Genomic DNA, 26,548 nt, shown 5'->3' on the forward strand with positions numbered 1-26,548 from the left:
CTGTCTTTCATCAAGTAGTCTTTCACGTGTGAGGGGGGGAAAACTGGGAGATACTTTGTTGTTCTTAACCAGGTAGGTTTGGGAGAGGATTCTCAGTATATATAGTCTTAATCAGATTGAGATTAAGGTTATTTACTTAATCATTTATTTTTTACCAGCATGGAATTAATGGGCAATTAGTGACTCTACTTTTAGGATCTGTGTCAGCCATTGAACAGATAAATGACAATAGTATATGCTGGCAAAACATCAATAAACACCTACCATTTTCTGAAGACCTTTCTTGAAAGAATTACAGGAAATTGAGACTTTTCAGGTGCACCTTCTCCCTTTTCTTCTTTTCAGTGTGAGGAGTGGTTAGTGTTTGGAACTCAGAATTCTCATTTTTATGAAGACTTTTAAAAAGCCTAGCTAGACTTAGTGCTTCTCTTTTGTTAATGCTTTGGATTTGCATTTGACTCATTGTCATAGGAAGCTTTGGAAATCAAAACTAATTTGTGTTTTTCAAGCACAGCATTCTTAGAAGGCCCATGGAATTAGGCTCCAACTCTTGCAATTCAGTCACTGCTTTGCAATATGCTTTGTCTGACAGATCCTGGGATGTCCTCTCGGTCCACTGCATTCTGGTCACAGGTTCTTTAGAATATGGATAATCTCTGTCTTTTATTAGTGGTATGTGCCTTTTAAAAAAAACAATAGCATTGCTCAGAAAATGTAAGCACAAAACAATGTAAACCTGGCTGCACATTTTCCTTTTTAAATTTTATTTATTTGTTGAATAACAACAATGTGCAACAGACAAGTGTTAACCTGGAATAAGTTTGCTTTGGTTTTAGAGGGTATCCTTTTTTGTTCTGATACCATAATGAAATAATTAAAATACACATCTCATGACCATCAGTGCTTTTATTATGAAGATACATTAATACATCTGGTTAATACAACTAACACACTGTGTCAGCTTTGCTTTGCCATCCCAAGTGGCACGATGGAAGCAGGGGAGGAGTGTTACTTAGTTCCTTTGTGTAGCTTCTTCCAAAAGGCAATGCTGCCTGGATTAATACAATCTTCCTGCTGACTCCTGTACTGTGATCATTAAAATGTACTTCCCAGCCAGAAACTATCAACTAGTGCAGAAAAAAGCCTACCCCAAATACTCTTCAAACTTGTAGGTGAGAAGCTAGAAATGCAATTGTGTCATTCACTTAGAAAAAATCATCTGCAAAAATACCTACATATCACTCATAGCCTTTCACAAACCTTCAGGAAGAGTTATGACAGTGAGTTTATTACATTCATTCCAAGCTTCTGCTTTAAAGTTTTTTACTTACATGCAAATAGTCTCCCTTGCTAGAATTTTTACTGTTTCTTCTGATGTGCAAAATTATCCTTGTAGATTCGTGTGATGTCTCTGGTTGGTAGAAAAAAACATCTAATAACTGGAATTCTATGCTGGTGCCTTTTTAAAAGCTAGAAAACAAGTAGTGACTAATTATCAAAGGAATTATTTTCTATAAAAAGGAGAAAGTAGCCATAGCCAATGGTTCCCAAGTGGTGTGGTTTGGACACAGTTCTGCTCGAGAGCACAGCAATGGATATTTCAATCAGTCACTGACAGTAAAAACAGTAGGAATGAAAGTTACATTCTGCTGTAGAGAGACAAGTATCATGATTATATACTGTAAATAATATCTTACTGCTTCATTATTCTGAGCTACTTGTTTCTTATGAAGAATGTCAGAGTTCTGCAAAGAGAAAATGGAGTGAACTGTAGAATTGGGGGAATTTATGCTTGTTTCAGACATTAGGAAACAACTAGGGTTTTTTCAGTTTTACATAATTTTACTATTTTTTAAAAATATATTTCATGTATGTAATGGGGGAAACTTTTTTTGTGGTTTCTTTCAATTTCTTCCTGTGGAGACAAGGGCAATCTAACTATGACAGATATATGAAAAGAGGAAATATTGTCTGAAAACACACCGAGTAAGCAGGACAATACAGAACACTGCTGCCTCCTTGTACATGTGAATTAAGTGACTTCTAAGATGAGCAGGACTCCTAAATGAGCAGAATTTATGTTTCATTAATCTCTTCACTTGTCTTCTTTTCAAGTTCCACTCTAATACTGAGACAGAAAACGGGAAGAAGGATTTACTGTCAAATACATTACCTGATTGCTATTATACTACTTCATGCTTTTAAAGTCTAAAATGTACATTACACATCTGGATGCATTTAAATGTTAAGTATACTTTCTTTGTTGAAGCAAGGTTATTGATATTAGTTAGCCCTACTTTAATAAATAACAGTCTCTTAGAGGGAGTGCTTGTAGTGAATTAAGAAAAAATGACAACCAAGTATTCTGTTCTTACAGATTTTTACAATCGCACAATATATTAAAGGTGGAGACCCATGAAATACTGACTATTGAAAAAACAAACAGAAATCAAAACACATATCCCCACCAACATTATAAACATTTTAAAAAGTCTCTACCATGAATATTTAATGATTGTTTATTCATAGATCTGACCAAACAGCCATTGCTCATTCATCCAGATTAATTATTTTTATTCTTACCTTGACTTGCAGATCAACTGAGATTCAGAGTTTTACTGAGGTGCTGGAGAATGAAAAAAAGTTCAAGATATTATCAGACATTAAAGAATGCTAATTTCTATTTGAGACTTGGTACTGAAAGTGAAATATGGATGCTCTCTACTAGTTGCTTTTATCTGATGATTCTAAGAAGATTTAATGCTCCTAAAGCAAGCTTCAGATGATGATAAAATTAATCTGTGAGCCCTGAGGGTATTGGCACCCAGCACTGCAAGGTGTCCTGCATGCACATTCCTGATTTAGCACTGAGTCAAATATTCATCTTGGTGCTGTGTAGAAATACCTTCAGGCTTGCTGTGCTGAAAATGGATTTCCATCAGTTACTGTTATGTAGGTCACTTTTGCAGCTTTTGCTGGGGTGAGCTCTTAAAGTAATGCTACATACATTTGTATTGATAAATAGATAGTTTGCTGTCAGATTTACAAAAAATATTTGACTTTTTACTGTGTTATAAACAGGCGACTTTTGTTCCTGGTCCTTTTGACAAACAAAATTATTTGTTACTGTTCAAAAAATGTTTGTGATGTAGATTGCTTTTGCATATGTCTACTTATTACTACTTTTTACGTATGTCTAATAGCCAATGACTTGATTTAAAACCTTCAGTTATGGAATAAACACAAAGTCTAATGAAATTATCCTCAATGCAGTGGTTGTAGATCGACCTCCCTTCCACTGCTAAGTATCTCCTCTAGAAATAGGAATGTGCAATAATTGTACACCATCAGACATGTATTACCTAGCAAGTAACCTAATTCTATCATAAGGCTTCAGAATGAAAAAACAATCTTGCTTATGTACGTAATTAACAAACTTTTTCTATACCACCCAAAAATTCAGGGCTAGATAAAGGGGAACTATGATTTAATTTCCTTTTAACTACCCATTACTCTCTCCTCATTGCTGTGTTGGGGTTATCCACAGGATTCATCTGATTACCTCTGACATCCAGCCTGCACTCTATTTCAGCTTCCCCACACTCATTCACAGCTTTGCAGGTGTAAATGCCTCCGTCAAAGGGAGTGGGTTTTCGGATCTCCAGGGTCAACACCCCCTGCTTACTGAACATGCGGTACTTGGCATCCCCAGAGAGATCCATTTTGTTTTTGAACCAGAATATCTTTGGCTGAAGAACAAAACAAGAAGATTTTTAAAATAGAAGGTAGAGAATAGAAGATTTACACCTGATCTTGCAGCCTCAATGTAGTCATCAAAGGTTACACAGTATTATGAGGACTATTTACAAAGAACTGCTAATAATTTTTCAAGGAACATTTCATTCAGTACAAATTCATGAAACCAATAATTCAAAGCTCATTATTTTTGTTAACTCAAAAATAGCATATAGAAAATGTAGGTTTTTGCCCTGTTTTATTGCAATTTAAAGAAAAAAACCCCAATCCCTATTAATTGTCTACAAATTCATTCATTTAGGAGTTATTTAGTTGTGCTTACTAAAATATATTTGAATGCTACAAGTATCTTACAGAAGGGGAAATATATGCCACAGATTATTAGAACAGAAGTGTCATAAAAGTCCACAGATGCTTAGTGGCCAAATTAGGATGGCAAGGTTTAGTCCAGGAGAGGATTTTCCAAACCCTCTAGCGTATCTTTAGAAACTTCAGGAATTTAAAAATGAAGTTCCTGTTGCTTCCGCTGTGGAATGAAGTGGTTGCTTCTGTATCAGTTCAAGCTTTTATGTTTTGTTTCCAGTCCCTGAAAATGTGCCTTTAATTTTTATAAATGAAATTTTGAAAATGAAAAATCTGATATTCTGCTTTTGTTTATTTCTAGCTTATTAGTACATACAGTGGAGAAACAGTCTTTAAAGAATAGAAAATCAAGCTTTACTTCATCTGTTTTTCTTTGAGAATTAATGTCTTCTATTTCTTCATCCATAAACCCCAAAACTACTGCACTGTTTTTAGAGTGCATTCAAATCTACTGAATCACTGTTGTCTTTGACCTGTGGTGTATCAATCAAGTGCATCCCACCTGCCACTTGCTTAATTTTCTTGACAGATCTCTGCTGAAATTTTTCCTGCCTTAACATTTTTTCCTTGTTTCTCTATAGCCTCTTTATCTTTCTGTGTATATTTCTCTTATTATACTTCATTACTGGCAGGGCAGGAGTAATGTCTCTGCCTGCAGTGGCAACTTTTCCATGCCATACAGATCATCCTGAGGTGGGCTTAAGAATCTACATTTTTTAAGAACTGGGAACTTTTCATCCACATAAGGTAATGAGAGCTTTTGCAGAGTACTGCTGCAGGTACTGAAACATTTTATCAAGGTTAATTTGGGCAATGGAAGTACAAAAACATATCTGGAAAAGCTGCTTTAAGAGCATTAGGTGTACTGAGGGTTGAGGACTACTAGGATCCTTCAGGCTAATGTGAAGGAGGAGCTAGCATGCCTGCATTTCATGGCCTTCCATTACTGCACAAGAACAGCAGTAAAACTGAGAAGGTTTTTTTAAGAATCTTCTTAAAACCATGGAAACAGAATGAAGTGGATGCAGATGCACAAAAATGTCAGTTAACCAAGAGGGAATATTGTCAATAACACTGTCATTTCTAAGCTGAGGCAGCTACTGGAAGATGGATTTTGCCTACAGTTGCTGGTGTTTCTTCTGAAGTGCTGTTGTTTTTTTGAAGCTGTTTACATGGATATGATTCCTTTTGACTTTTGAGTTTTGTCTGGAGCTCCTTCTTCATCCAATGGACTGCAAAAAATGATTTTTTTTTAGATTTGGACTGACTGATTGTTGCATGTTTTGCTCTGTAGCAATCAGGTCCTTTCACAGGTATGAGGTAGTGAAAGAAGCTGAAAATAAGCAGCCAGATGTGAAGGGATTGTACTAATTTAAATTTAGGACAAGATTATGTCATAATATGGTAAATTCCTTCACTGCAGACAAAAATCTTATTTCCCTTTTCTGAGAAGTCTAAATTTAGCTCCTAGCTGATACAGTTTTTACTGCTTGTTCCCAATTAACAAAATAGTACATCTTTATGTACCCTTTGATGGGACTTTAATAAATATATTTAGAATGAGAAAATATTCCTGCGAGATTAAAAAACCAAACCAACAAAAAGCCCACAAAAAAACTTCACATGAGTCCAGGCCTTATTCTAGTTAGTTTTCCAAAATAGCTCAGACTTCAAAAACTTATGTGGATGCATAAACCTGCTGCTCCTCTGTGTCATTTGGTTAGTGGAACAGTAAATGACATTCAGCTGCTGTTTACTTCAAAGTCTGAAGAGAGTGAAATATAGATTGGGAGCAGATCATTTTGTCGTTGTTAACCTTCTCCAGTGAGTAGGTTTTGTGCAGAGGTGGTACATTTCCAGTGGTGTGGAGTCACCACGAGCAGTGAGTGCCCTTCCCTCTGTCCCCTTCCCTGTGTTGCCCCCCGGCTGTGCACAGACCCACCCGAATGCTCGCCCCCGTCTCTGCAGCCTCGGGTGTGAGCACGGTGGGACGTGACCGGGTGGCCTCTGCTCCTTTCTACAGCCATGCCACTCTCAGCCACCCTGAGCTGGCAGGAATTCTTGCCTTGGTGCAACAACAATCTGACAGTGGTGGCGTGTACCTTGGGGATTCCTCTGACAGCACAGCTGAGTGTGGTGTTGTATCCCGCAATCACAGAGCGGTTCACCAAAGGGTGGGTGAATTTAGGAGCTTCGGAGAAGTCGTGTTCTTTGTAACAAGGGGGTTTATAAGTGGTGCCTGCAGTCCAAAGAGACAAAATAGTAAGAACTGTGTTGGCAGTTCTGCTGACTTGTGTACAATCCATCATCATCTATCATCAATCTATCAATCTATCATCATTTATTTTGTCTGTATGGTTTTAAGAAACTTCAAAGCTTTTGGCATTTGTGATATAAAAAGGTCTTTAAATACATTTCATTTAAAACACATCTCATGTTTAATGTGTTAGTTAAGGTAAAAGGTTCCAGCAATCACGGGTTTTCAGCTTCTGTTAAAAATATGACAGCCATATGTGTGCAGAGAAAGTCTTCACCACAGACATCTTCAACTTTTAACCCCAAAATATAAATATAATTCCCCTGTTGTATTATTTACTTCAGACAATTTAGTTTAGGAAGACTGTGTGATTAAATACTTTTTAATTAACATTTGTATTAGTACAGATCTTCCTAGATAAAGGCTCTTGATGCTAAAATTCTTTATAAGTGCTAGATACTAAATAATGAAAATATCTTTAGGGTGCAGCTAGTAAAACTCTATTTTCCATTTGCCAGTGTATTACTTCTGGTACTTAGTGGCTTTTGTGATCTTTGGTTTGAAGAATATGTTACCTGTTTTTTGGATATGGGCGGGATTTTTGGTGGTTGCAGCAGTTTCACTCAATCCACACAAATTTTCACTGAAGATTCGGAAAAAATACTCATTTCCCATAATCAGGTCTGACACGATACAGTTTGTGCGACGGTAGTGATCGAAAACCGTGTACCATTCCTGTAACAAGACTGTACTGTTTAGAAAGATGTTATGAGAGGTCAGACTGGTGCTGCTTCTGGTATGGAGAGAATTTATTTGCTACAAGGAAAAGACAGGCAGACAGGTATTTAATACTAACCTGTGAAATTAATATTATGTTGCTTCCTGTGAAGACCAGCTGATATATTTTCTGATTTTTATATTCTGGCAGTGTGATAGGCATATGAATGCTTCCATTTAGAGAAAAAAATTCCCTCACCTCCCTACCATATTTTAGCCATACTCTTATCTGGGGAATCTGGTACAAGATGTGTACACAGAATGTGACTGCTTAATGGAGTCTTCCATGAGAAAAATATTTTCCAGTTTGACAAGCATACATACCTCTCCCAGTACATACCCTGGTATGCTTAGCATCTCACTTCAAGTCCAACTCTGCCTCCCTCCCCTTCAATTTTTTGCTGCATTTATGAAAAATATAATTGCAAATAAAAAGTATAATTCCACCTTCTAAGGAAAGCTGTCTATGCAGTCACCACCTGAGACTGCACAGGTTTGATCTCTCTTCCATTTTCTACTGAACATTTAATTTAATCTTTCACCTTTTGGGGTTTTTTTAGATTCTATTTTTCAATGTTTAATTGCCTCTGAGGTGCCACAGGACACCTTGGACACAGAAATGAGCGTCATGAACTCAGTCATTTCCCTCAAGTCTCTATGTTCCCAGAGCAGGTGCTGGTTTAACTCCCTTCAGAGCCACAGACCCAGCCAAGTTCTTACCATTGTTTTTTTGTCAGCTTTCTGAACTGTGTAGCCCAAGATCTGAGCATTGCCATCATCTTGGGGAGGTGTCCACTCCAGGGCTGCATTAAATCCCCAAACATCTACAAGCTTTATATTCTGAGGAGGACCAGGCTTGTCTGCAGAAGAGACATAAGAAAACACCTTAGCTTTTAGTTCAAGATCCAAGAGCTTTGTCATTTCCCCATGCAGGGGAAAAAAATTAGAATCTGATAGCAATCTATAACATTCCATAGCAACACACTGCATTAATGTGAAGTTAAAACTGTAAACAAGAAAATTGGGAAATTTTCAAATTCCCTTTGAATATTCTTTTGAGACACCTGAATCCTATGGAGAAATAGAAAAAACACTAGAATTAGTAACATCTTTAAAATGGAATAAGAAGTTTGTGTTGTTTGAACAGATGTGATTAACTCTTTAACTGCAGTTTTATTACTTACTTTGTTACCTCATTGCAATTTCTTGGCCATTTATCTACATTGCTGTAACAACCAGGGCAATGGGGTATGTGCCTTCCAGCAGAGGAAGGCCAGCCATTTGGGAATACACCTTTTCCCTCTTGGCTCAGTGCTTGTTAGCTTGCCCACTAGGTGATTTCTCTGTAATGACTAGAAAAAGAACAAACTCTCAAAGAGATAGAGAAATCTGTGTCCTTTTTAAGATACATGGAAATATAGAGAAAAGCAACATAGTGTGAAATGATAATAATTTTCTTTTTTTCTTTTTGAGGATCATTCATATTTATACCATGTTGTTTAGTTAAATGCTGTAAGATTTAGATTAGGATTATTAAATAATATTTCTGTCTTTTTTAATTTGAGGACACCAGTTCGCCTTTTTGATGTTTGATTGTTGCACCCAGTTATGGGGCCTGCTGGGGACAGCTGGATGGTTCATCTTGTTGAGTGAAAAATAGTTCAAGATCATTCTAGGCAGCTGAAGGGAAACTGTCTCTCCATTGTGTAGCTAAGCTGGAAAAATGAAGAAAATGGTAAGAATCTGATGGATGTAGGTTTGAGATGAGCAAAGTACAGAGGAATGTAATTAGAAGTGGCCTGTAATTTATTCCTTAAAGAAGGATATGCAAACTAGTAATAAATCAGCCTTTGTTATTAGGGGAACTGTGACTTTCTACATCAAAGCATAATGTTCTACTTCTCTTTTCACTGACAAACTTTAGAATTGAAAACTGCTTTATAATTAGATTTGACCCCTACTGTCCTCCTTCAAAGTGGTGCCTGCTAGAAGACTGCATGATGTCTGATAAGGGATATGGAATGCATGGCTCTCATTCCATTTATCATCCTCTTTCTGCTATCTTACACTAGCATTTCAGAGAAAAACCTGCCGTCTTCTGTGTTTCTCAGCAGCCACCAACCAGGTAAAGCCTTCTTACATTTTCTTCTCTGTTTCTGAAGTAGGGAATGGCAATATGATGTCAAATGAACATTGCTTATAGGGATATGGAAATGCATTTGTTGTCAACTTGAATCGCAACTTAGAGGAAAAAGAAACAATTTGGTTTTTTAGATATGTATCTTCATTATACAGAAATCAATTAATCTTTCTGATTTAAAAGAAGAATTTCTCATACTACACACCTGTCTGCATATTTGTGAAGAACCTTAAAAAAGGCAGAGATGGATAAATTTGCTACATGGGTTTTTATGTTCTTGATCTTTGTGGTTCAGTGGGATAATGCAATCTGCAAGAAGATCTATCCAAAATTTCTTTGTAGAATGGTGGAATATTTCTTTCTCAGTAATAACCTGTACATCTCTAGTTTGTGGATAGAGGATGGGAAAAGTTACACTTACTGATGCTTCTGACCCAAGTTATTGTCCTCTGTAGGGCACTGTGTCAGAGTGGGGATTTATATTCTGAGGAAGTATTCTGTCTTGCCCTCAGCACAAGCTCAGCTGAGGAGTTTTGCAAACTAATGAAATTTATACAATGGGAAGAAGAGCTAAAGTATGAATTATTATAAATTATTATAATTTATATTTTCGAATAATACATAATGAGAAAAAGAATTAATTCCAGTTAAAAAATAAAGTATAGAACTGAGGTTTGCTTCAGTCAATAGAAGTCATGATGAAAGACATAATTTATTGATTCATGTAAAGAGTGAAAGAAGTTGAGGGAACCACATTCTCCAGAGATTGGAGATATTTTCATTATCTTAGAACTTTCTAAAAGTCTTTAATAAATACTGTCTTCCCATAGAAAAAGTGCATATTTTTTGGATCTGTAGAGTAAATGGCAACAACTGTTTTGGCAACAAGGGAAGGTGATGGCAGTAACAGAGTTGTTTCCTCTTGTTTGGAGCTGACCTGACTCATCAACGCAGCAGAGCTTTTGGCTACCTGCACTCTTGCCTTCCCCCCAAAAAAGATAGGTGCTGAAAACACAAGCATTACTTCTTCATCAAGGAGACTTTTGCCAAGGGAAGTTAGCTGGTGAAAAGACACCTCAAAAGATCACTGACTGACTTGTGGTGTCTCTGAAAGCCAGGCTTTTCAGCCTGCTGTTCTATAGCATCTAAAGCACCATTAGGAGTGTAGAAAGAGTGCCTGAATCACCCATATTTCTGTCATGCCAAGAGAGTATAAAATCTGGGGAACAACAAGTGCAGTTAACAGAATTGAGAAGAGGTAGTTCTGATGACAGAATAACAGAATCAAGAATCAGAGTAGATACCCTGGTTGCAGAAGTATCTGCATATGTTACAAGTCCTTTCTCTTCTTGGTCATTAATTAAATGAAATATATGTATTCCCATTCATTTGACCAAACTGCCCAAGAAGTACAAAATTAATGCTTGTCCTCCAACTCTTATCTGTGGGATAAGATTAGTTCTTTTCTTCAATCATTCATTTTCTGTATAGTATAACTCTCTGGCAACGGTAGGTGGATGTGGTTTTGTGACTTTCTGCAGTACCGAACAATAGGCAGAAGATACTTGCTGCTATGGCCTAAGAGCAATGGCCAGAATCAAGGGTCACTAACCAGTTTTAGAAAGATAATTTAGAGTGTAGGGTGCACTACTCCCATTTACCTGAGTCATAGGGTCAGAGAATGGTTTGGGTTGGAAGGGACATCAAAGATCTTTCAGTTCCAGCCCTGTGCCATGGGCAGGGACACCTTCCAGCAGACCAGTCTGCTCAGAGCCCCATCCAGCCTGGCCCTGAACACCACCAGGCATGGGGCATCCACACCTTCTCTGGGCACTCTTGGGATTATTTTGTTTTAGCTACCATTTACTTATTTTGCTCTTGCAGAACTGCAGTCATCCTCTTGAGCAGAAGCAGCTGCTGGTATTAAGACATGTTTGTTCCACTTTTTATGCCATTCTTGTTTGCTGTTGGCACCATTGCATACCCATTCTGCCAACATAATTAATAAAACTTTAAGCAGAGCAAAGTCATCATTTTAAATTCCAAAATATTAGGAGTTGAGCCAAAACACATATTCTAAAAATGTATTGATACACTGGAAGAAATTTGGGATAACACTGTGAAAGTGTAAGGAAAGAGAAATAAAAACAGTTATCAAGAATGTTAAAAAGAGTGGTAATGAGGAGAAATAGAAAAGCCCTGGCTAAACATTAATGAAATCTAAATAGGCAAGATCTCAGAACATCTCTCACATAATCCCAACAGAAGTTATGGAAACTTTGGCAATACATTCCTTTAAAATGATATTAGAAAAAAGACTGGAAATTGTATAATAGAGAATAAGCCCCAGACTAAATGGACACTCTGAACAGAGTAAAGCATTAAATGTGAATTTTTCAAATTCACAGGAATATGCCTTCTAATTTTGGGAACTGTAGAGGTATATTACAGGAATGATTTTTTCTTCCTATCCTTAACTAATGAAAAAAACCCATGTAGGAGTACATCCATTCCAAGATTCATATTTCCTTCCTTGAGTACATAATGACTATGCCTAAGAACACCAGAACTCTGAAATTCTATCTCTCTCAGAGTGATAGAAAGGAGATTGATAAGGATAATCGAAGATATGGAATGGCATCTGTTTGAAAATAATTAAAATTAAGAGAGTGAAACTTGAGAAAGTTAACTGAGGCAAGTGGGACTGAAGGCTATAAAATCATGAGTAACATGGAAAAGCTGAATGATTATTTGTGTTTTTTTCTGATACAAAACTGTATGGATGTCCAATGAAATTGTCAGGAAACAGGCTCAAATCAAAACAAATAGGTATATGTACTTAAAATGAAATTCCTTATAAAAGGAAGCTTGGATTCTCAAACTAGACCTGGATTAAAATACAGACTGGATAAAATTAGGCAAGAAAAAGATCACTAAAGAGCTATGGAACACAAAGAATATCCCTCACCCTCTGAAGGTCTCTAGGACACAGATAATTTCAAGGTGGGAAAATGTAGTAGGAAAATAAGGTCACACTCTAGCCCTTCTCATTTTCCTACCATCTGCAAGCAACCATTGAAAGAGAAGGGATTCTGACTAGTTGGATCTTTGGGTTGCCTCAGTCTGGCCATTATTTTGTTTTGTATGATCTGCTTAATTCTGATGTTGTCAGGGTCTTACCTATGATTTGTATTGTTATTGCAACTTTATCAGACATGTTTTCTATCTGTAGAGTGACTTCATATGCTCCTGAGTGACGAAGCTCTGCTTTTCTGATGAAAAGGATGGTGTCCATGCTGCTGTTCCGAATTCCCACATCTTTGGAGTCTAGAGTTTGACCATCTTTCAGCCAAGTGATTTTGGGTCTTGGTTTACCCTAAAAAGAGAAAAAAAAAGTCAAGGCTTTAGTATTTCCATTTTTCTCTTAGCGATAAATCTAGAAAGCTTAGTATAATACACAGAGTTGAGATAGGATACTCCATAAATAATTTACAATTTCTGTTTTCTTCCAGACAAATATTTGCTACCATCTGTTTGGCTTAATGGCACCATGCTCTGAGGATGCCATTTAGTAAGAGACTGAAATGATACTGAGAACAAATCCAGAAATACTATACTTGTGCTGGTCTGGTACTCTTTCCCAGGCACATCAGTGAATCCAGCTGGTGATCTGACTGGTTCTGATTGCTATTAGCAGAACCCTTACACACCTGAGGACTTTATTAGCTCAGCTCCCCTTCTTCTCCCTTTCTTAAAACATTTGATGCTCTGTCCCTAGGCATTTTGAAGATATTTTGAAAAATTATTGTCACCTTGCAGTCTTGGGACGTGAAATTTACTGTATAATTCTTTCTGCACTGCAAAATTATTTTGGTGACTGTCAACCTAAGCAGTCAGTGTTGCTACACCCATGGAAGATGGCATTGTGGAATCAGTAAGATATCAGTGGTGTGCACCACTCTCATCCAGCCATTTCCAGGAAAAATGGTAAGTACTATTTAATTCTTCAAAAGTTATTGGAGTGCTACTTCCACAGTACAACTCCAAACAAGGAATCCCAAGAAAACAGAAAATGGCTATAACATATTCATTAGGTGTATTAATATTTCATCCAACAGAAAATAACTCAGTGGGTTTTTTTATTTTAGTTTCTGCCAGATTACCAAGGTGAAACAGTGCAGCAGAGGGCTGGAGTAGTTCAGATGGGTGGGGAGGGAAAGTGGGACCTTGCAGACAACAGCCAGCTCTGCTCAGGCTGCCCTGAACTGGAGCCTAAGGCACTGAAATGGGAACACTGCCTCCAGTAAAGAGCAGAGAAAGCAGCTCTGGAATGTTCCTCAATGCACTGGAAAGACTCTCTCTCTCTCTTTGAAAGACTGTGTCTCTTCCCTTAGCCTACAGAGGGAGATCAAGATGCTCAGACTCTTGGTTTTGGTGCCTAAAGGTAGACAGAATAATAATGAATCTTTGTGCATTGCTACACCTTTATTTCAGGTTTGTCTGGTATTTGCTCAGAAGGTCTGTGTACCATCAATTTTTTTCAATGGTATTAGGAAAAAACTTCACCTTTTATAAGAGTCAGGCCAAGATCTGTCCAAAATTATACTTAAAGGATGTCTCAAACACCTAGAAATTGCTATTTGTTCATTGATGCTCTTTTCTCTAACTCATCAGATGTATTGTAGTTTATTTTACATCAGGGCTGATATATACCCCTTGAATGAGCAACGGTTTTGGATCTTCCATTCTCTCTTTCTGGTAAATTATTTTCCTACAGCTTTCTGCCAAGGAGCATAGTTAAGAGCACCTCAGGCCTGCAGTGCTGAAAGAATAGATTCAAGAGAGTTTTGTCCTGTTCTAGTGTACCTGTACCCTGGTCTCATTTCAGAGAACCCTCACAAAAACCTGTTAGAGCAAGAAATGCCTTCCTCTCTTCAGCTGGAATGTATAGTAGAAATTCTGGAATAAGTGAAAGGGTTTGGGTTGTTTTGTGTTTTATTTTCATATCTGTGTCTTATTATTGGTGAACAGGCCAAGAACTAACTCTAATTTACTTCCCACATATGCCTGTATTTTAAAATGATATGAAGATCCTCCTTGAAAAATTTGGCTAGGGAATGCTATCAAAATAAAAATAATCTGCCTAAATAGTATAGTTCTATGGGCAGTTATTTAAATTTCTACTTTGTCAAAACAAATACTTGGCAGGTTTTCACACTGATAAGATTGTTGCTGCTGGTGTTCTAGCGTGGTTGATCAGATATGTTCACTCACAGCTCCTCCTTTTTTGAGGTGCTGTGAGAGCCAGTGAAAGATTGTAAGTGTTCAAAGTGTTGGTTTTCATATACTCTTATATTTATAGACTGTGAAAAACATAATCAGATAGAAAGCATGTTCCTAATACATATGTCAGAGGATTGGATTTCTGCAATGTGTAATAGATAATCTGAGAGAGAACAGTGAGTGACAGAGTAGCTAAATAGCACCAGAGAAATTTAGGGAGTTCACAGCCAGGGAAGAATAAATTTAAATGCTCTTAGATATCTATATTCACACATACATGATGGACAAAAAGACTGCTCAGTACTACTGTGAATTTTATCCGCTAGTAGCACATAATTCCCCTCCAATCATGTGCCACATAGTTAATTTTGAAGCAAAAATGTGTTGATTCTCTTCCTTTCACTAGAATGTTCCACCTGCTTAATGCACTCAACAGAAAAACGGTTGGTAACAATGTTTTACTTTCTTTTCTGGACATTTTGATCTAAAGGTTTAAATAGATCTGCCAGTAGCATTAAACCTAGGATACCTTGACAGTGTATTTCACAGAATTTTACTGTAGTGACCACAGAGGTCACTGGAAAGGTTGCACAGAGACTGTAAATAGTAGAAGACACTGACTTCCACTTCCATTAGATACTAGATTCTGTATTTACTTAGAGTCTTCTTCTGCAATAGAAATGGCCAGTGAGCTTTTTTGAAAGGTCATCAGTATTACATATTCTAAATAGCTATAGCCACAATTCTTAATACTGTGAGAGCTGCAATTGAACACTATGACAAATTTAATTAACTAAAAAAAAAATGCTTCTTGAATTAAAGTCTTCTGGCTTTGTTCTCAGAGTAAAATCTGGTGTTGCTGGATAGATTTTAACATTTTTTGTTAGCCTTACCCTTTAGGAAACAAGAGCTTATACCAGCACATGATTTATCAGCTACTCAAATCACTTTTCAATCAGTCGGTTCAATTTGAGTAAATATGACAGAGCACTTGAAATCTCTAAGATTAGCTTAGTACAGTTCTGTGGAAAATTGATGACAGGCTGAAATGCCAAAACCTCAGTTAGCGTCCCCAAGAAAAGTCAAGGAAAGCTCAGTCTTTTAACTCTTTTGTTTGGCAACAGCTGAATGATGAGGCAGGATTAAGTGAAGCTCTGGATTAGTTGCCACATGCACTTACCCTGGCCAGGGAACTGAGGGTGTGTCAGCTGGGGAGGAGGGCACAGAACTGGCAAATCTCTGGGAATATTGCAGTGGGGCTGCTCTCAGCAGAGGAGATGCTGCATGTGCTGGGACACTGGTGATATGGGCGTGTCATGGCAGAGTCTTGTGGGGAGCAGAGAAGGCTTTGACTGTGTATGCACTGCTCCCAGCAACAGCTAAAACACCCCAAAATGATCAATACTCTTTCCAGCACTAATTCAGAACATGACCCCATAGTAACTTCCATGAAGAAAATTAACTGCCCAGTCAAAACCAGCACAAGGGGACACAAGACACAAATCTCTAAAATGCTAAATTTTATTCCCCTGCTTATAGGACAGCTTGTCAAATTTGTGTAATTTTTCTTCAACTTGGATGTCAAAGCAGGAAAAATATCTGTGTATTTTAGGGATTTTTAAAAATAATTACATAACTCAGAAATAGCAGATATATAAATCTTGAATTTTGTGTGTGGCTAGACACCAGTAAAAAAGTCATTTTAACAGTTTTGGAGATAAGAAATGTGAAAGAAAAAGATGCCTTATGATTATGCTGAAATAATTCAAGCATGCAATTCAAGAAAATTATCCATTCATGGGTGTGCAATTGTGTACTAATCAGATATATCTCAGTGAAAAAAGCAACTTTACATGTGACCCAGTAACCACAGTGCAAAAAGACATGTACCTTTAAGTTTACATAAATTTTACTCTAATAATTTTTTTCCTGCTGGTGCTGCTCAAACAAAATACAGGTGATATGTGCATGTTTGTATCCCTTGTTGAAAAAATGTTTTGCATATCTCCAGCATCTTTTATACGAGAATTTCAAAGCTCTTCACTAATAACAGGATTACATTTCTATAAATGTCAATCCTGGACTGTAGAGAAATTTCAGTGTCTTGAAATCTTAACTGAAGACTTGATTAAGTGATATATCTGTTATTACTGAGGATATCGGCATCAGAGCCAGAGTCTGTAATTTACAATTTCTTTTACTATTTCTCCCTTAGAAAACCATTTCCTTACACACACTAATTCTTGCACTCTATTGAAAAAAGGCATGTGGGGTTTTAGAAATGGTCAGATAGTTGTTTGTACATCTCTAGAAAATGCCAAGATGAGGTGACTGGTCAGGCCAGTCTTTGTGTATATTTTAGCAGTTTTGTGCATGCCTTAGTGAAATGTAGTTACATACATGCACCCTTGACAATCTTCCGGCATGCTCTGGTTTTTATACCTTCATGGACAGTAATGCCCAGGCAGGTCTTTGTACACACACTCAGGTTCTGCATCCCAGGGCCAACTGGGGTCTTCTGTTTATGTGCAGACTCTGATTTTTGCAGTCTGCCTTTCAGAAATTAACGTACACACTTTTGCCAAAGAAGTTGCCCAGTGACATCGTATGCCTTGGTTCCAGAAGAGCAATTAGTTGGATTGTTACACTTCTGTCTACTTTCCCTCTTAGGTGCCTCCTGTGCTCAGTAAGCAGGAATGGGCTTGCTTTTACTAAGACCACTTTTTTCTTTTCCCCCAAAAGGTGGGATTAAGGAAGAAACTCTGACTGTAAAAAAAAAAATTACTGAAAAGAAAGTGATTCCCTCCCCTTCTCATATTTTCAAGAGGGTTTAATGAATCATCAGCCATACTTATGTAATTCTGCTTAAGCAGAGAAGCAGTGGGAACTTGCATTAGGGAAACTGCTTTAAGTAAGTAATCATAAATAACCAGGACAAAATAGAAGCTGATACATACCTGAAAAGGGATCACAATATTGATTGTCTCACCCACTTTCTTCACCAGAGTCTGTCTGAGGTGGCGTGGCAGCCAGAATTTGGGACGCTCTGCAGTTAAGCATTAGTACACTAAATACAAAACTTTTGATAATATGCAACGTTATTTATAACAAAAATAAGGCAATGGATAATTTTAAGCATAAGAAAATTGTGGAAACACTATTTTTACTTCTAGGGACTAGCTCAGTCTCACAGTAATTTCAAATGTATTTGTCTACTGGATAAAAAGTTAACATTAAGTCTCAGTTATATATTTACATCTGAGCATGTTTTTAGTGACAGCAGCATTATGAAAATGTGTCACATCTAAAATGCCTAATTTGGGTGGCTTCTGTTGGATGTGACTCTTCTGTATGGACTTTGTTTCTTTGGAGAAATTCTTCAGTTCAGTAGAAAGAGTGGGACAAGGGTTGTATTGGAGTAAAAGGGTGATTATAGATTGTTATTATATATTGCTATATTGATACTGCAGCACCTTGTAAATTGCCATTGGGAGGTATTTATGGACATACTCAGAAAGCACAGCAACTGATGGATTCCTTTATCTTGCTACACTCATTCAGTTACAGTTCTTTCTTCAAGGTGGATGTGGTGGAATCTCTTTGTAGCATCTTACTTTTCACTAACAAATAAGGACCTTACTTACTGCATGTTTTTTTCATCTAGTCTCTGCTTTCCTCTACCTCACTAGCAAGCTTTCTAGGCTTTCCTTTTACCCTTAGTCTTTTCCCTATTATTTACAGATGGAATTTCTTACCATACAGTTGGAGTATCTGTCTTCATGACCATTTGGTATTGAGATGCTTTAAACTATGTTTTATTTACATTGGCTCAATTTACTGCCAGTGAGACTCTGGCAGACACTTTGTGTGAGCCAAGGTTGAGGAATCCACTATTAGCAGCTCTTGATGTCTTTTGGACTCCAGTCAAATGAGTTTTAATCTACTGCTGTTGGGTGATACCCAGGGTGGTAATTAATAATCTGTGACAATGAAGTAAATCGATCTCTTGCCATAGCCAACACAGTCATCTTGCAGTAATATAGCAGCTTTTCAAGCAGAGAGGTAAATATTAAATAGATGTTTCTTAAATGCTGACAGTGCCATTGCAAGAGGCGAAATGTCCCTATTTTGAAAGTAAGAAGCAGAATTTTATTTTAAGAGCTATGCTTTACAAATATAAGACCTGGGTGCCGTAGAGATGTTCTCAGAGTCAGAAGACACTGGGCACCTAATCAAAGTGGAAGAGCAGTTTGTGTGTTATTCTCAGATAAAGGCAGAACTTTGGCCAGGGGAAATAAATGAATTAGGTTTTTTCAGTATAGATACTCACGCAGGATCTCTTGAACAGTAACAGGCTCTTTTATTGTTGCTGCTCCACTCTCACCAGCCAGGTTTACAGCCTTGATACGGAAATAAAGTTTGTCCCCCGTGACCAGATCTTTAATCAGTGCAGATGTGCGCTCAGTTAGGCCAGGAAGAGCAGGAATCCATTCTGTAGCTACAGAATTTGCATATTGCAAAAACACATTATTTTTCCAAACTGATGCCTCGTTTGCAATTGAAAGTAAATTTCTATTAGGGTAAAATAAACTCAAGTTACAACACTGTACTTAAAAGGGAATAAAATAAGTTGGAAGAAGAACTCTGGATCAAGGAGATGTGTTTACACGTGGAGTTAAGCAATTTCTACACTTTGTTACTCAAAATAGCTAAGGATAAAGGAATCATCTTTGGGAAGTTCCTTTGGCATTTTGTTTTATAAAGCTTAGAGCTGTGGGACTTCTGGACATTTTTTACTACATGAGAATGGGGAGAATTTTGGAAGTAGCTTTAGCAAGAAAGTGAAACCTTAATTTAATTTTTTTTGGAGTAAATATAACTTCAGTGGCTGTCCAAACAGATCAGTGAGAGCCACATATGCTGAAAACAATAACAGAGCACATAACTGTTGGAATTTATTGTTTAATTCTCAATTGACACACTAGAACAGAATTCTTAGTGCTTCCTTGTTATAAAGCACAGAAATACGACAGATAAAATCATTCTGCTCTGACAATGATATAGAGATTCTCGTAATTCTATAGTGATGTCACAATAAAGACTGTAAATTATTTCTGCATAAATTATCCCCTGTAAACCCCCTAGTTTAGATTACTTGGCAATCAAGATTAGTGTCAGGGAAAATGTCAATATTGAAGTGACTACAAATTTGTTCTTGGACTTTTATGACATAAGTATTATGTTGTAGCATCACAGAACATTGAATTTTGTTGATAGGGTGCTGTTACACTCTTTATCACCAGTAATAGTATTAAATGAGGTAAGGTAATGGTTACTTTAAAGTTTGACTGATGTCGCAATCGTGTTATTTTATTTGTTTTAAGGAATATGCAATTCATGAATGATACAGAAGCATAGTAATGACTATAGAACAGTAATGATATTTTTGTATTACTTATGTTTATTAAAGCTTATGATGATTGTGAAGATGACATTATGGATGTACTTCCATGGTTTTACAGTTACCGTGTAGTGAGTATGGTGATGGTTGTCAAGGATGGTAGACATTGATTAGAGTTAAAATTTCATCATGCTGGACATGGTTAGGTGGTTGGTATTGTGTATTGAGGTGAAGCTATTGCAATTGTAGCATTTTTTAAATGCTCTGTTGCTGCTGCCTAGTACTCATGCTTACTTACATCCATCTTTGCAGTATTCCACCATGTAACCATCTAATCCCCCAGCTCCAATCCGCTCAGGGGGCCTCCACTTCAAGGAAACAGTGTTGTCAGAAACATCCTCCACTGTGAAGTGGGTTGGTTCACTTGGAGGAGCTGTGAGGAAATATAGACAAGTAGATTCTGAGAAATAGCAATACAACTATGAGAATTCAAAGGCTATACAAGGAATGATTAACCACTGATTTATGTACCACTGTCTATATTAATAAAAGAAATCTACCTGAAGCTCAGTTGTAAAGTGTAACACCTATTACATCATTTAATAAAAGCAGAGCATAAGATTTCTCTAATAGGATGAGGAACAAGAGGTTAAAATGATAGTTCCTATTCACATATGCTCCCTTATGAGAAAAACTGCTGAAAAAAGAAGACTTGTAGAAGAGAGTCCAATTGTCATCATAAGTCTGCCGATAAGTTTAGAAATGAAAATACGTGCCTTTTACATTCTGTACTTTTATATTCTGTACTTACACCCTGATTGTAACTGGACAAAATTTGCATGGTCAGAGGAACAAACTGACAGTGGCTAAATTTCACTTCACTCACCCAATGAAAAAAATAACTGAAAGTTATGACTACATGTTTACAGAAACACCACTTCTGATTTGTAACAGAGAACATACTTCATATTTTGGGGATGAAAATTTTTGATTTATATACAGCTTTTTCATATCTCTTCAGAACAGGTGTGTCATGGCTTTTTATAAACCCACAGTTCAGAAAGACCACAATCTAAATTCAGTCTTCTGCATCATGATTATTTTCTACTAATTTAAAAATAATCGAGAAAAGCCCTTACTAGAGGATCCAAAATACATATAAATGTTACTGTGAAATAATTGATACCAAAAAGCAAACAGAAAACAACTTTTTCAAAATAACATGTTGGTGTAGGACCATATGGTGTAGGACCATAAAATTTAGTATACATACCATAAGAGCAGTTGTGTTAATGATTCTGTTTGGCATAATCTGTGTATATGTGTATTATAAACTGAACAGCTACTGAATATACATAATAGATTTTACAAGGTAAGTTAAATACAGGTTCACATATTGTGGAACTAATTGAAATCAGTCTTAGTTCCCAAAGTTATTGTAAAAAAACAAACAAACAAACAAAACGTCACCTAATTTCATTTCTGTAACTGTCAAAAATTTTTGTATTCACATGGTAGCAAGGACAGCACACAGGAGGCAAATGCAACTGGGAGCATACACAACCACACAGTACACGATCAAAACCCCAAACCTCTTCTCTGAAGAAGTAAGTGTGAACTTTATCCTTAATCAAGTAAAACTCTGCCTATCCCATGAAAACTTTGGACCTTTTTTTTCAGTTGCTCCACTTGATGGTTCTTGTTTGACCTCTTTTGTTGCAGACCAGCCGTTGTGAGTTTGAAATCCAGAATTAAGAGATCCTTCTTGGAGTTCAGCCTTCCCTTCTGACTCCTTCACTGCATCATCTGCTTTTACATTATCTCCATCAGCAGGCTGTCCCCCTTCGCTGTTATTTGTAGATTTAGAAACTCTAGTCATTTTAATCTCCAGCTATTTGTATTTCTGTGGCTCTTCTCCCTAAAAGTGTTAGCAGGCAGGCTTCCTGAGGACTCCTTTAGTTTGCCCCTTGCTCAGGGACTGCAGGAGACACTGCACTGCTGTGTTGGGAAGGATTATTTATAGAAAATCATTCCTCAAATATTTTCTTAATCATCTATCCTTTTAGCTGTGGAGAGGGCTGGGATTAAGGGAGCACTGGACGGGATACTGTGATATTTGCACCCATAAGGGAATGGGAGAAGCTGGGAGGGACAGGGAAATCTCTGTCAATTAGTTCTCCTTTCGAGATCCAGCTTGACTCTCACACTTCTAATTATAACAACTAAAAATTCATCAGCAATTTCATGAAACTGGAACCTCTGTGCTCTTCAGGAAGAGGGATGAGAGATAGAGGAACATTACAAAGGAAAAGGTTGATTAAATATAGAATATAGAGATGGTTGATAGCCTCTTTCCTGACACATTCTTTTTAGCTGTAAGAGTGGTTGAAGAGAAGAGATCAAAATTGCCCTGTCTTGGTTTTATCCTAGAAATACCATGGAGTTTCAAAACTCACCAATTGGCATGAAGGGTTGTGAGGCAGGGCTTGGTCTGGACATGCCAATAGAATTCACAGCATAAATCCGCATCTCATAAACTACTCCTTCAATCATCCGCTTGGCTTCATAGGTTAGCTCTTTTAAAAGGTCAAAGTTCAGCCTCATCCATCGATAGCTCTTCTTCTTCTTTCTCTCTAAAATATAGCCTGGAAAGGACAGCTGTTATGATGTAAAAGAACTTGAAATTGTTATCTGACATGCAGGAAAAAAGAAAATCCTTTTAAGTGAAGGAGAAATTTCTTTGAAATGTCTAAGATGTGGTATAGAGTTAAAAAATTAATTTATTTCTTTTATTTAATTTACCAGCCTTGAATAACAGCCTAAATCCCCCACAAAGAATTAATTTGATGAGCAGTTTGAAAATTCCTTTTATTTTTAATAAATGTTTTATCAAAGAACTGATGCTAGAACTCCGTGTTCTTTGCAAAGTGGTGGAAATGCAGAATGCTTCCCAGACAATGCAGATCTCAACTTGCTTCAGCCCTACAGTGCGTGAGATATGGCCACTCACCATTTTTCTTGCTCTGATGTTCTTGGGAAGGAAAGAGAGCCTGTATCATAACAGAGAACAAAGAGAGCCAGGTACACTGCAGACCAAATCTGCAGTACAGCTTAAGGTGTCATCTCTATGCCTGGAATCCATGTCTTAGCACTTCTCCAGAACATCCATAGCCTTTCCTACACTACCATGCTGTTTTCCAGAATGACTAAGTGAGGCTGGATTATCAGTATAAGAGATAAACTTCTCATTTCCCAAAACTGGGAATGGAATCTGTGATTCCTGGTGCTTAATACGGAGGATGGTTGTATATCACACTGGAAACATAGATGCCAGATATGTTCCAGTTGACCTGCTACAAAGGACTACTGAACTGTTTCTTTCCATTTAGCTATATTAAATTTCTGCTGCTTCTCTGTGTTGCAGATAGAGTGACTGGATGTGATCCACATAGGCTTCTTTCAAACAAAGTCTGCTATGAAAGCCATTCATTTTTAACTGCAGAATGAGTATCAGAGAATAGTCATGTACACATGCCATGTATCTGAGTGTGTTGTGTAGGTGTGCTCCTACCCTTGGACTGCAGAGGTCTGTACAGATGTCTGTAACAGGGGGCAGCTACAATACTGTAAGTCCATAGCAAGGACTTATAATTGAGCCATGCAGGAGAGTGATTCAGTCCCTGCTGCTCACCAAGGTCAAGGCTATCAAATTTGCAAAAGTCCCTTTGGTATACCTGGGAAGTGTGATTCATACTTAAGGTGTCTCCAGGGATAAGGAGAATGACAGGCACATTTGATTTGCTGGCATGCTGTCGGCACAGACACCATGCAGCCTTTCCTGTCAATGCTGAAACGCAAGAAGAGCATGGGAGTCTACAGAATGTTCTGGGGAAAGAACAGTGGAAGTATCTTTAAGCTGACAGGTTGTATCAACACTTGAAATGCATAAAGATGTACTCCTGGCATACATGTTTTCAGTAGCTTTCAGAGTTAAATGCTGTAAGCGACGAACCTATGGTTCTTTTGGTATGTTTCTCTTTTCTTCTCTCTTCAGCAGGGTCTATGAGACTGAGAGAAGTTTCATCAACTCAGTTTCTGGGGTTTTTTGCTGTTATAGATAACCAGTGTTAAGCACATAAGTGTCAAAATGAAGAGGTTTGCAATTAAAAAAAAAAACAAAAACAAAAACAAAAAACAAAAAAAAACCCCAAAAACAGGCAGAAAGGAGGTAAAATGACAATACTGGTCGTATTGGTCAGACCAATAGATCTGACCAATATGCAGATCATTTCCCCAAATGCACCAAATGCATGAGAGTTAAAGATACTGTTTTAGTAATACAAAAAGCACACAAAACCCCAGGAAAGGTGAAGATGGGGTGTGAATTTCTTTTTTATATCTGTTGGATACAGCTAATAAAGACTGTATCTGACTGCCTACAAAGCCATCTGTAACAATATGAAGACAGATGAGAATGAATATGCCTTTTCACCCCTGCCTTCTTAACTTGCTTTTAAAGCTCTGTTTGAATGGGTAGTGCTGCATCTCGGCTTTTCCTCTCCCCCTGCTGCAGGTGTTTTATTGGAGCTCTAGCAGCAGTGCAGCCCTGTGCTACCCGAAGGAACCTCCTCAGGTAGTGCAAAGGGTCGTTACTGGAACATCAACAAAGTCCTTCCTTTGACAGTGAAACAAAGCAAGGAACTTTTCAAAACATGTGCCCTGAAAACCCTACAAAACAGAATCACAGGCTTTTTAAAGGCAGTGAGGTGGATTGCCTGTGGTAATGACAGAACTACTGGTAAATGTCTTTGCACATAATATTTTGACTCCTTGCTTGCTTCCTGTCAGAATAGATGAAACCACAAAGCACTGGCCCAGCGGTACCTTGTTTATTCCTGCACAGATAAATTCTTTGATTTAAATGAGACAAATCTTGTGGAAAAGAATGAAGTCCAAATATCCAAATGCAAGTACAAACTTCTCTCTTCCAGATACTATTCAGGGGATTAAAAGGATTTTAGACATTTCTAGCTCTGGCATCCCCACGGGAGCCAATACAGCTTTCAATGTATTATTTTTTCAAAGAAACTCAAGCTCCAGAGATATTTATTAAACAAATCGCTAGATATGGACTCCAGAAGAAGTTTTCCCCCTAAAATTGGTCAAGACTCTGCATTATTTTCTTTTTCTTCTGAGGATCACAGAGATTTCTATCTAAATCTCATTATGCTCTATGCAGAACTTAAAATGGTGTCAGTGATAATCTTGATTGTGCCTGCTCATTTCCTGCATCACATGATAACTTTGCACTCTAGTTTTTAGTACAGGTTTTAAGGTCACTAAAATGATTGAAACTATTTTATGACCCATTGTTTTATATGAAGTAGAATTATGAAGTAGTTTTCCTCTATAAAACATATATTGCATAAGTGCCTGACATTGCAGATGTCTGGAGTTGATGACTGAGGTGGCCACAGATCTGTTTGGATATTCCTAAGTAAGCACAAAGGCCTGCATACTGACTTAAAATTTCAGTCTTGGATGAGGATAGTTAGCTTTAGCTATTTTTCATCTCACCTTTTCGTGCTTTGGTAACTTGTTTGCTGGAATACTTCTCTGACTCAAACCGCACAGGCAGGGGGCACTCTCTCCTCAAAATTGGAGGGCCAGACCCTGGGCCGGTTTGAAGGTTCAGCGCATCAGAGAGCTCCTATCTGAGGGTCAGCCTTCCTTGTGTCTAAATAGGCAATTCTGTGCCATGTCAAAGGAGCAGCAAAAAACACAAGCCAAGCTGCAGGGGACTTCATGTGTTTGGACTCTTACCAAGTACCGGTTGCCCACCGTCATATTTAGGGGGTTGCCAGTGCACAGTACAGTAATCTTCTCCAATGTTGCTGATTGTGGGAGCTTCGGGAGGGTCAGGAACATCTGAAGAAAGTGTGAGAATGAACGAGAGTTTTTATTGTTTCAATTTCTTTATGCAAGTAAATTAAATAATTTTAACACTTTTTTTTTTCTGTGTGCTATTGATGTAGTGGTGTCCTCCAGGAGTCAGTGTCGGGCCCAGCCCTGTTTAATATCTTTAGCAATGATCGGGATGAGGGTATTGAATCCATCATTAGCAAATTCATGGATGACCCCAAGTTGGGTCAGAGTGTTGATTTCCTGGAGGACAGGAGGGCTCTGCAGAGGGACCAGGACAGGCTGGATCATGGGCCAAGGCCAATGGCAGGAGCTTCAACAACATCAAGTGCTGGGTGCTCCACTTTGGTGACAATAACCTCCTCCAGCACTACAGGTTGCAGGAAGAGTGGCTAGAAAGTAGTCCAGTGGAAAAGAACCTGGAGGTGCTGGTCTACAGCGGCTGAATATGAGCCAGCAGTGCCCAGGTGGCCAAGAAGGCCAATGGCATCCTGGCCTGTATCAGCAACAGTGTGGCCAGCAGGACCAGGACAGTGATTGTCTCCCTGTAGCTGGCACTGGTGAGGCCACACCTGAAGTGCTGTCTGGTTTTGGGTGCCTCACTACAAGAAGGACTCTGAGGGGTTGGAGCACATCCAGAGAAGGGCAA

General features: G+C 37.8%; 1 protein-coding gene and 1 long non-coding RNA gene across 2 annotated transcripts in view; one reads left to right on the plus strand and one right to left on the minus strand.

Moving 5' to 3' along the window:
• Nucleotides 1-888: 888 nt before the first annotated feature.
• Nucleotides 889-26,548, minus strand: part of MYBPC3 (myosin binding protein C3) — a 62,026-nt gene continuing 36,366 nt past the window's right edge. The window contains exons 23-34 of the mRNA XM_068193677.1: nucleotides 25,801-25,905; nucleotides 22,434-22,622; nucleotides 20,276-20,410; nucleotides 18,907-19,074; nucleotides 17,534-17,622; nucleotides 12,474-12,669; nucleotides 7,874-8,013; nucleotides 6,952-7,111; nucleotides 6,222-6,358; nucleotides 3,563-3,749; nucleotides 2,584-2,626; nucleotides 889-2,128 (exon numbers count right to left, since the gene is read on the minus strand). Of these exons, the coding sequence (XP_068049778.1) occupies nucleotides 2,616-2,626; nucleotides 3,563-3,749; nucleotides 6,222-6,358; nucleotides 6,952-7,111; nucleotides 7,874-8,013; nucleotides 12,474-12,669; nucleotides 17,534-17,622; nucleotides 18,907-19,074; nucleotides 20,276-20,410; nucleotides 22,434-22,622; nucleotides 25,801-25,905 (1,517 nt within the window). The 3' untranslated portion in view covers nucleotides 889-2,128; nucleotides 2,584-2,615. The remainder of the gene's footprint in view (nucleotides 2,129-2,583; nucleotides 2,627-3,562; nucleotides 3,750-6,221; nucleotides 6,359-6,951; nucleotides 7,112-7,873; nucleotides 8,014-12,473; nucleotides 12,670-17,533; nucleotides 17,623-18,906; nucleotides 19,075-20,275; nucleotides 20,411-22,433; nucleotides 22,623-25,800; nucleotides 25,906-26,548) is intronic.
• LOC137475865 (uncharacterized) overlaps nucleotides 13,121-26,548 on the plus strand; it is a 58,593-nt gene continuing 45,165 nt past the window's right edge. The window contains exon 1 of the long non-coding RNA XR_011000099.1: nucleotides 13,121-13,284. This is a non-coding gene — a long non-coding RNA (uncharacterized lncRNA). The remainder of the gene's footprint in view (nucleotides 13,285-26,548) is intronic.

Source organism: Anomalospiza imberbis, chromosome 6 (assembly GCF_031753505.1).
Source record: "Anomalospiza imberbis isolate Cuckoo-Finch-1a 21T00152 chromosome 6, ASM3175350v1, whole genome shotgun sequence".
Lineage (NCBI taxonomy): Eukaryota > Metazoa > Chordata > Aves > Passeriformes > Viduidae > Anomalospiza > Anomalospiza imberbis.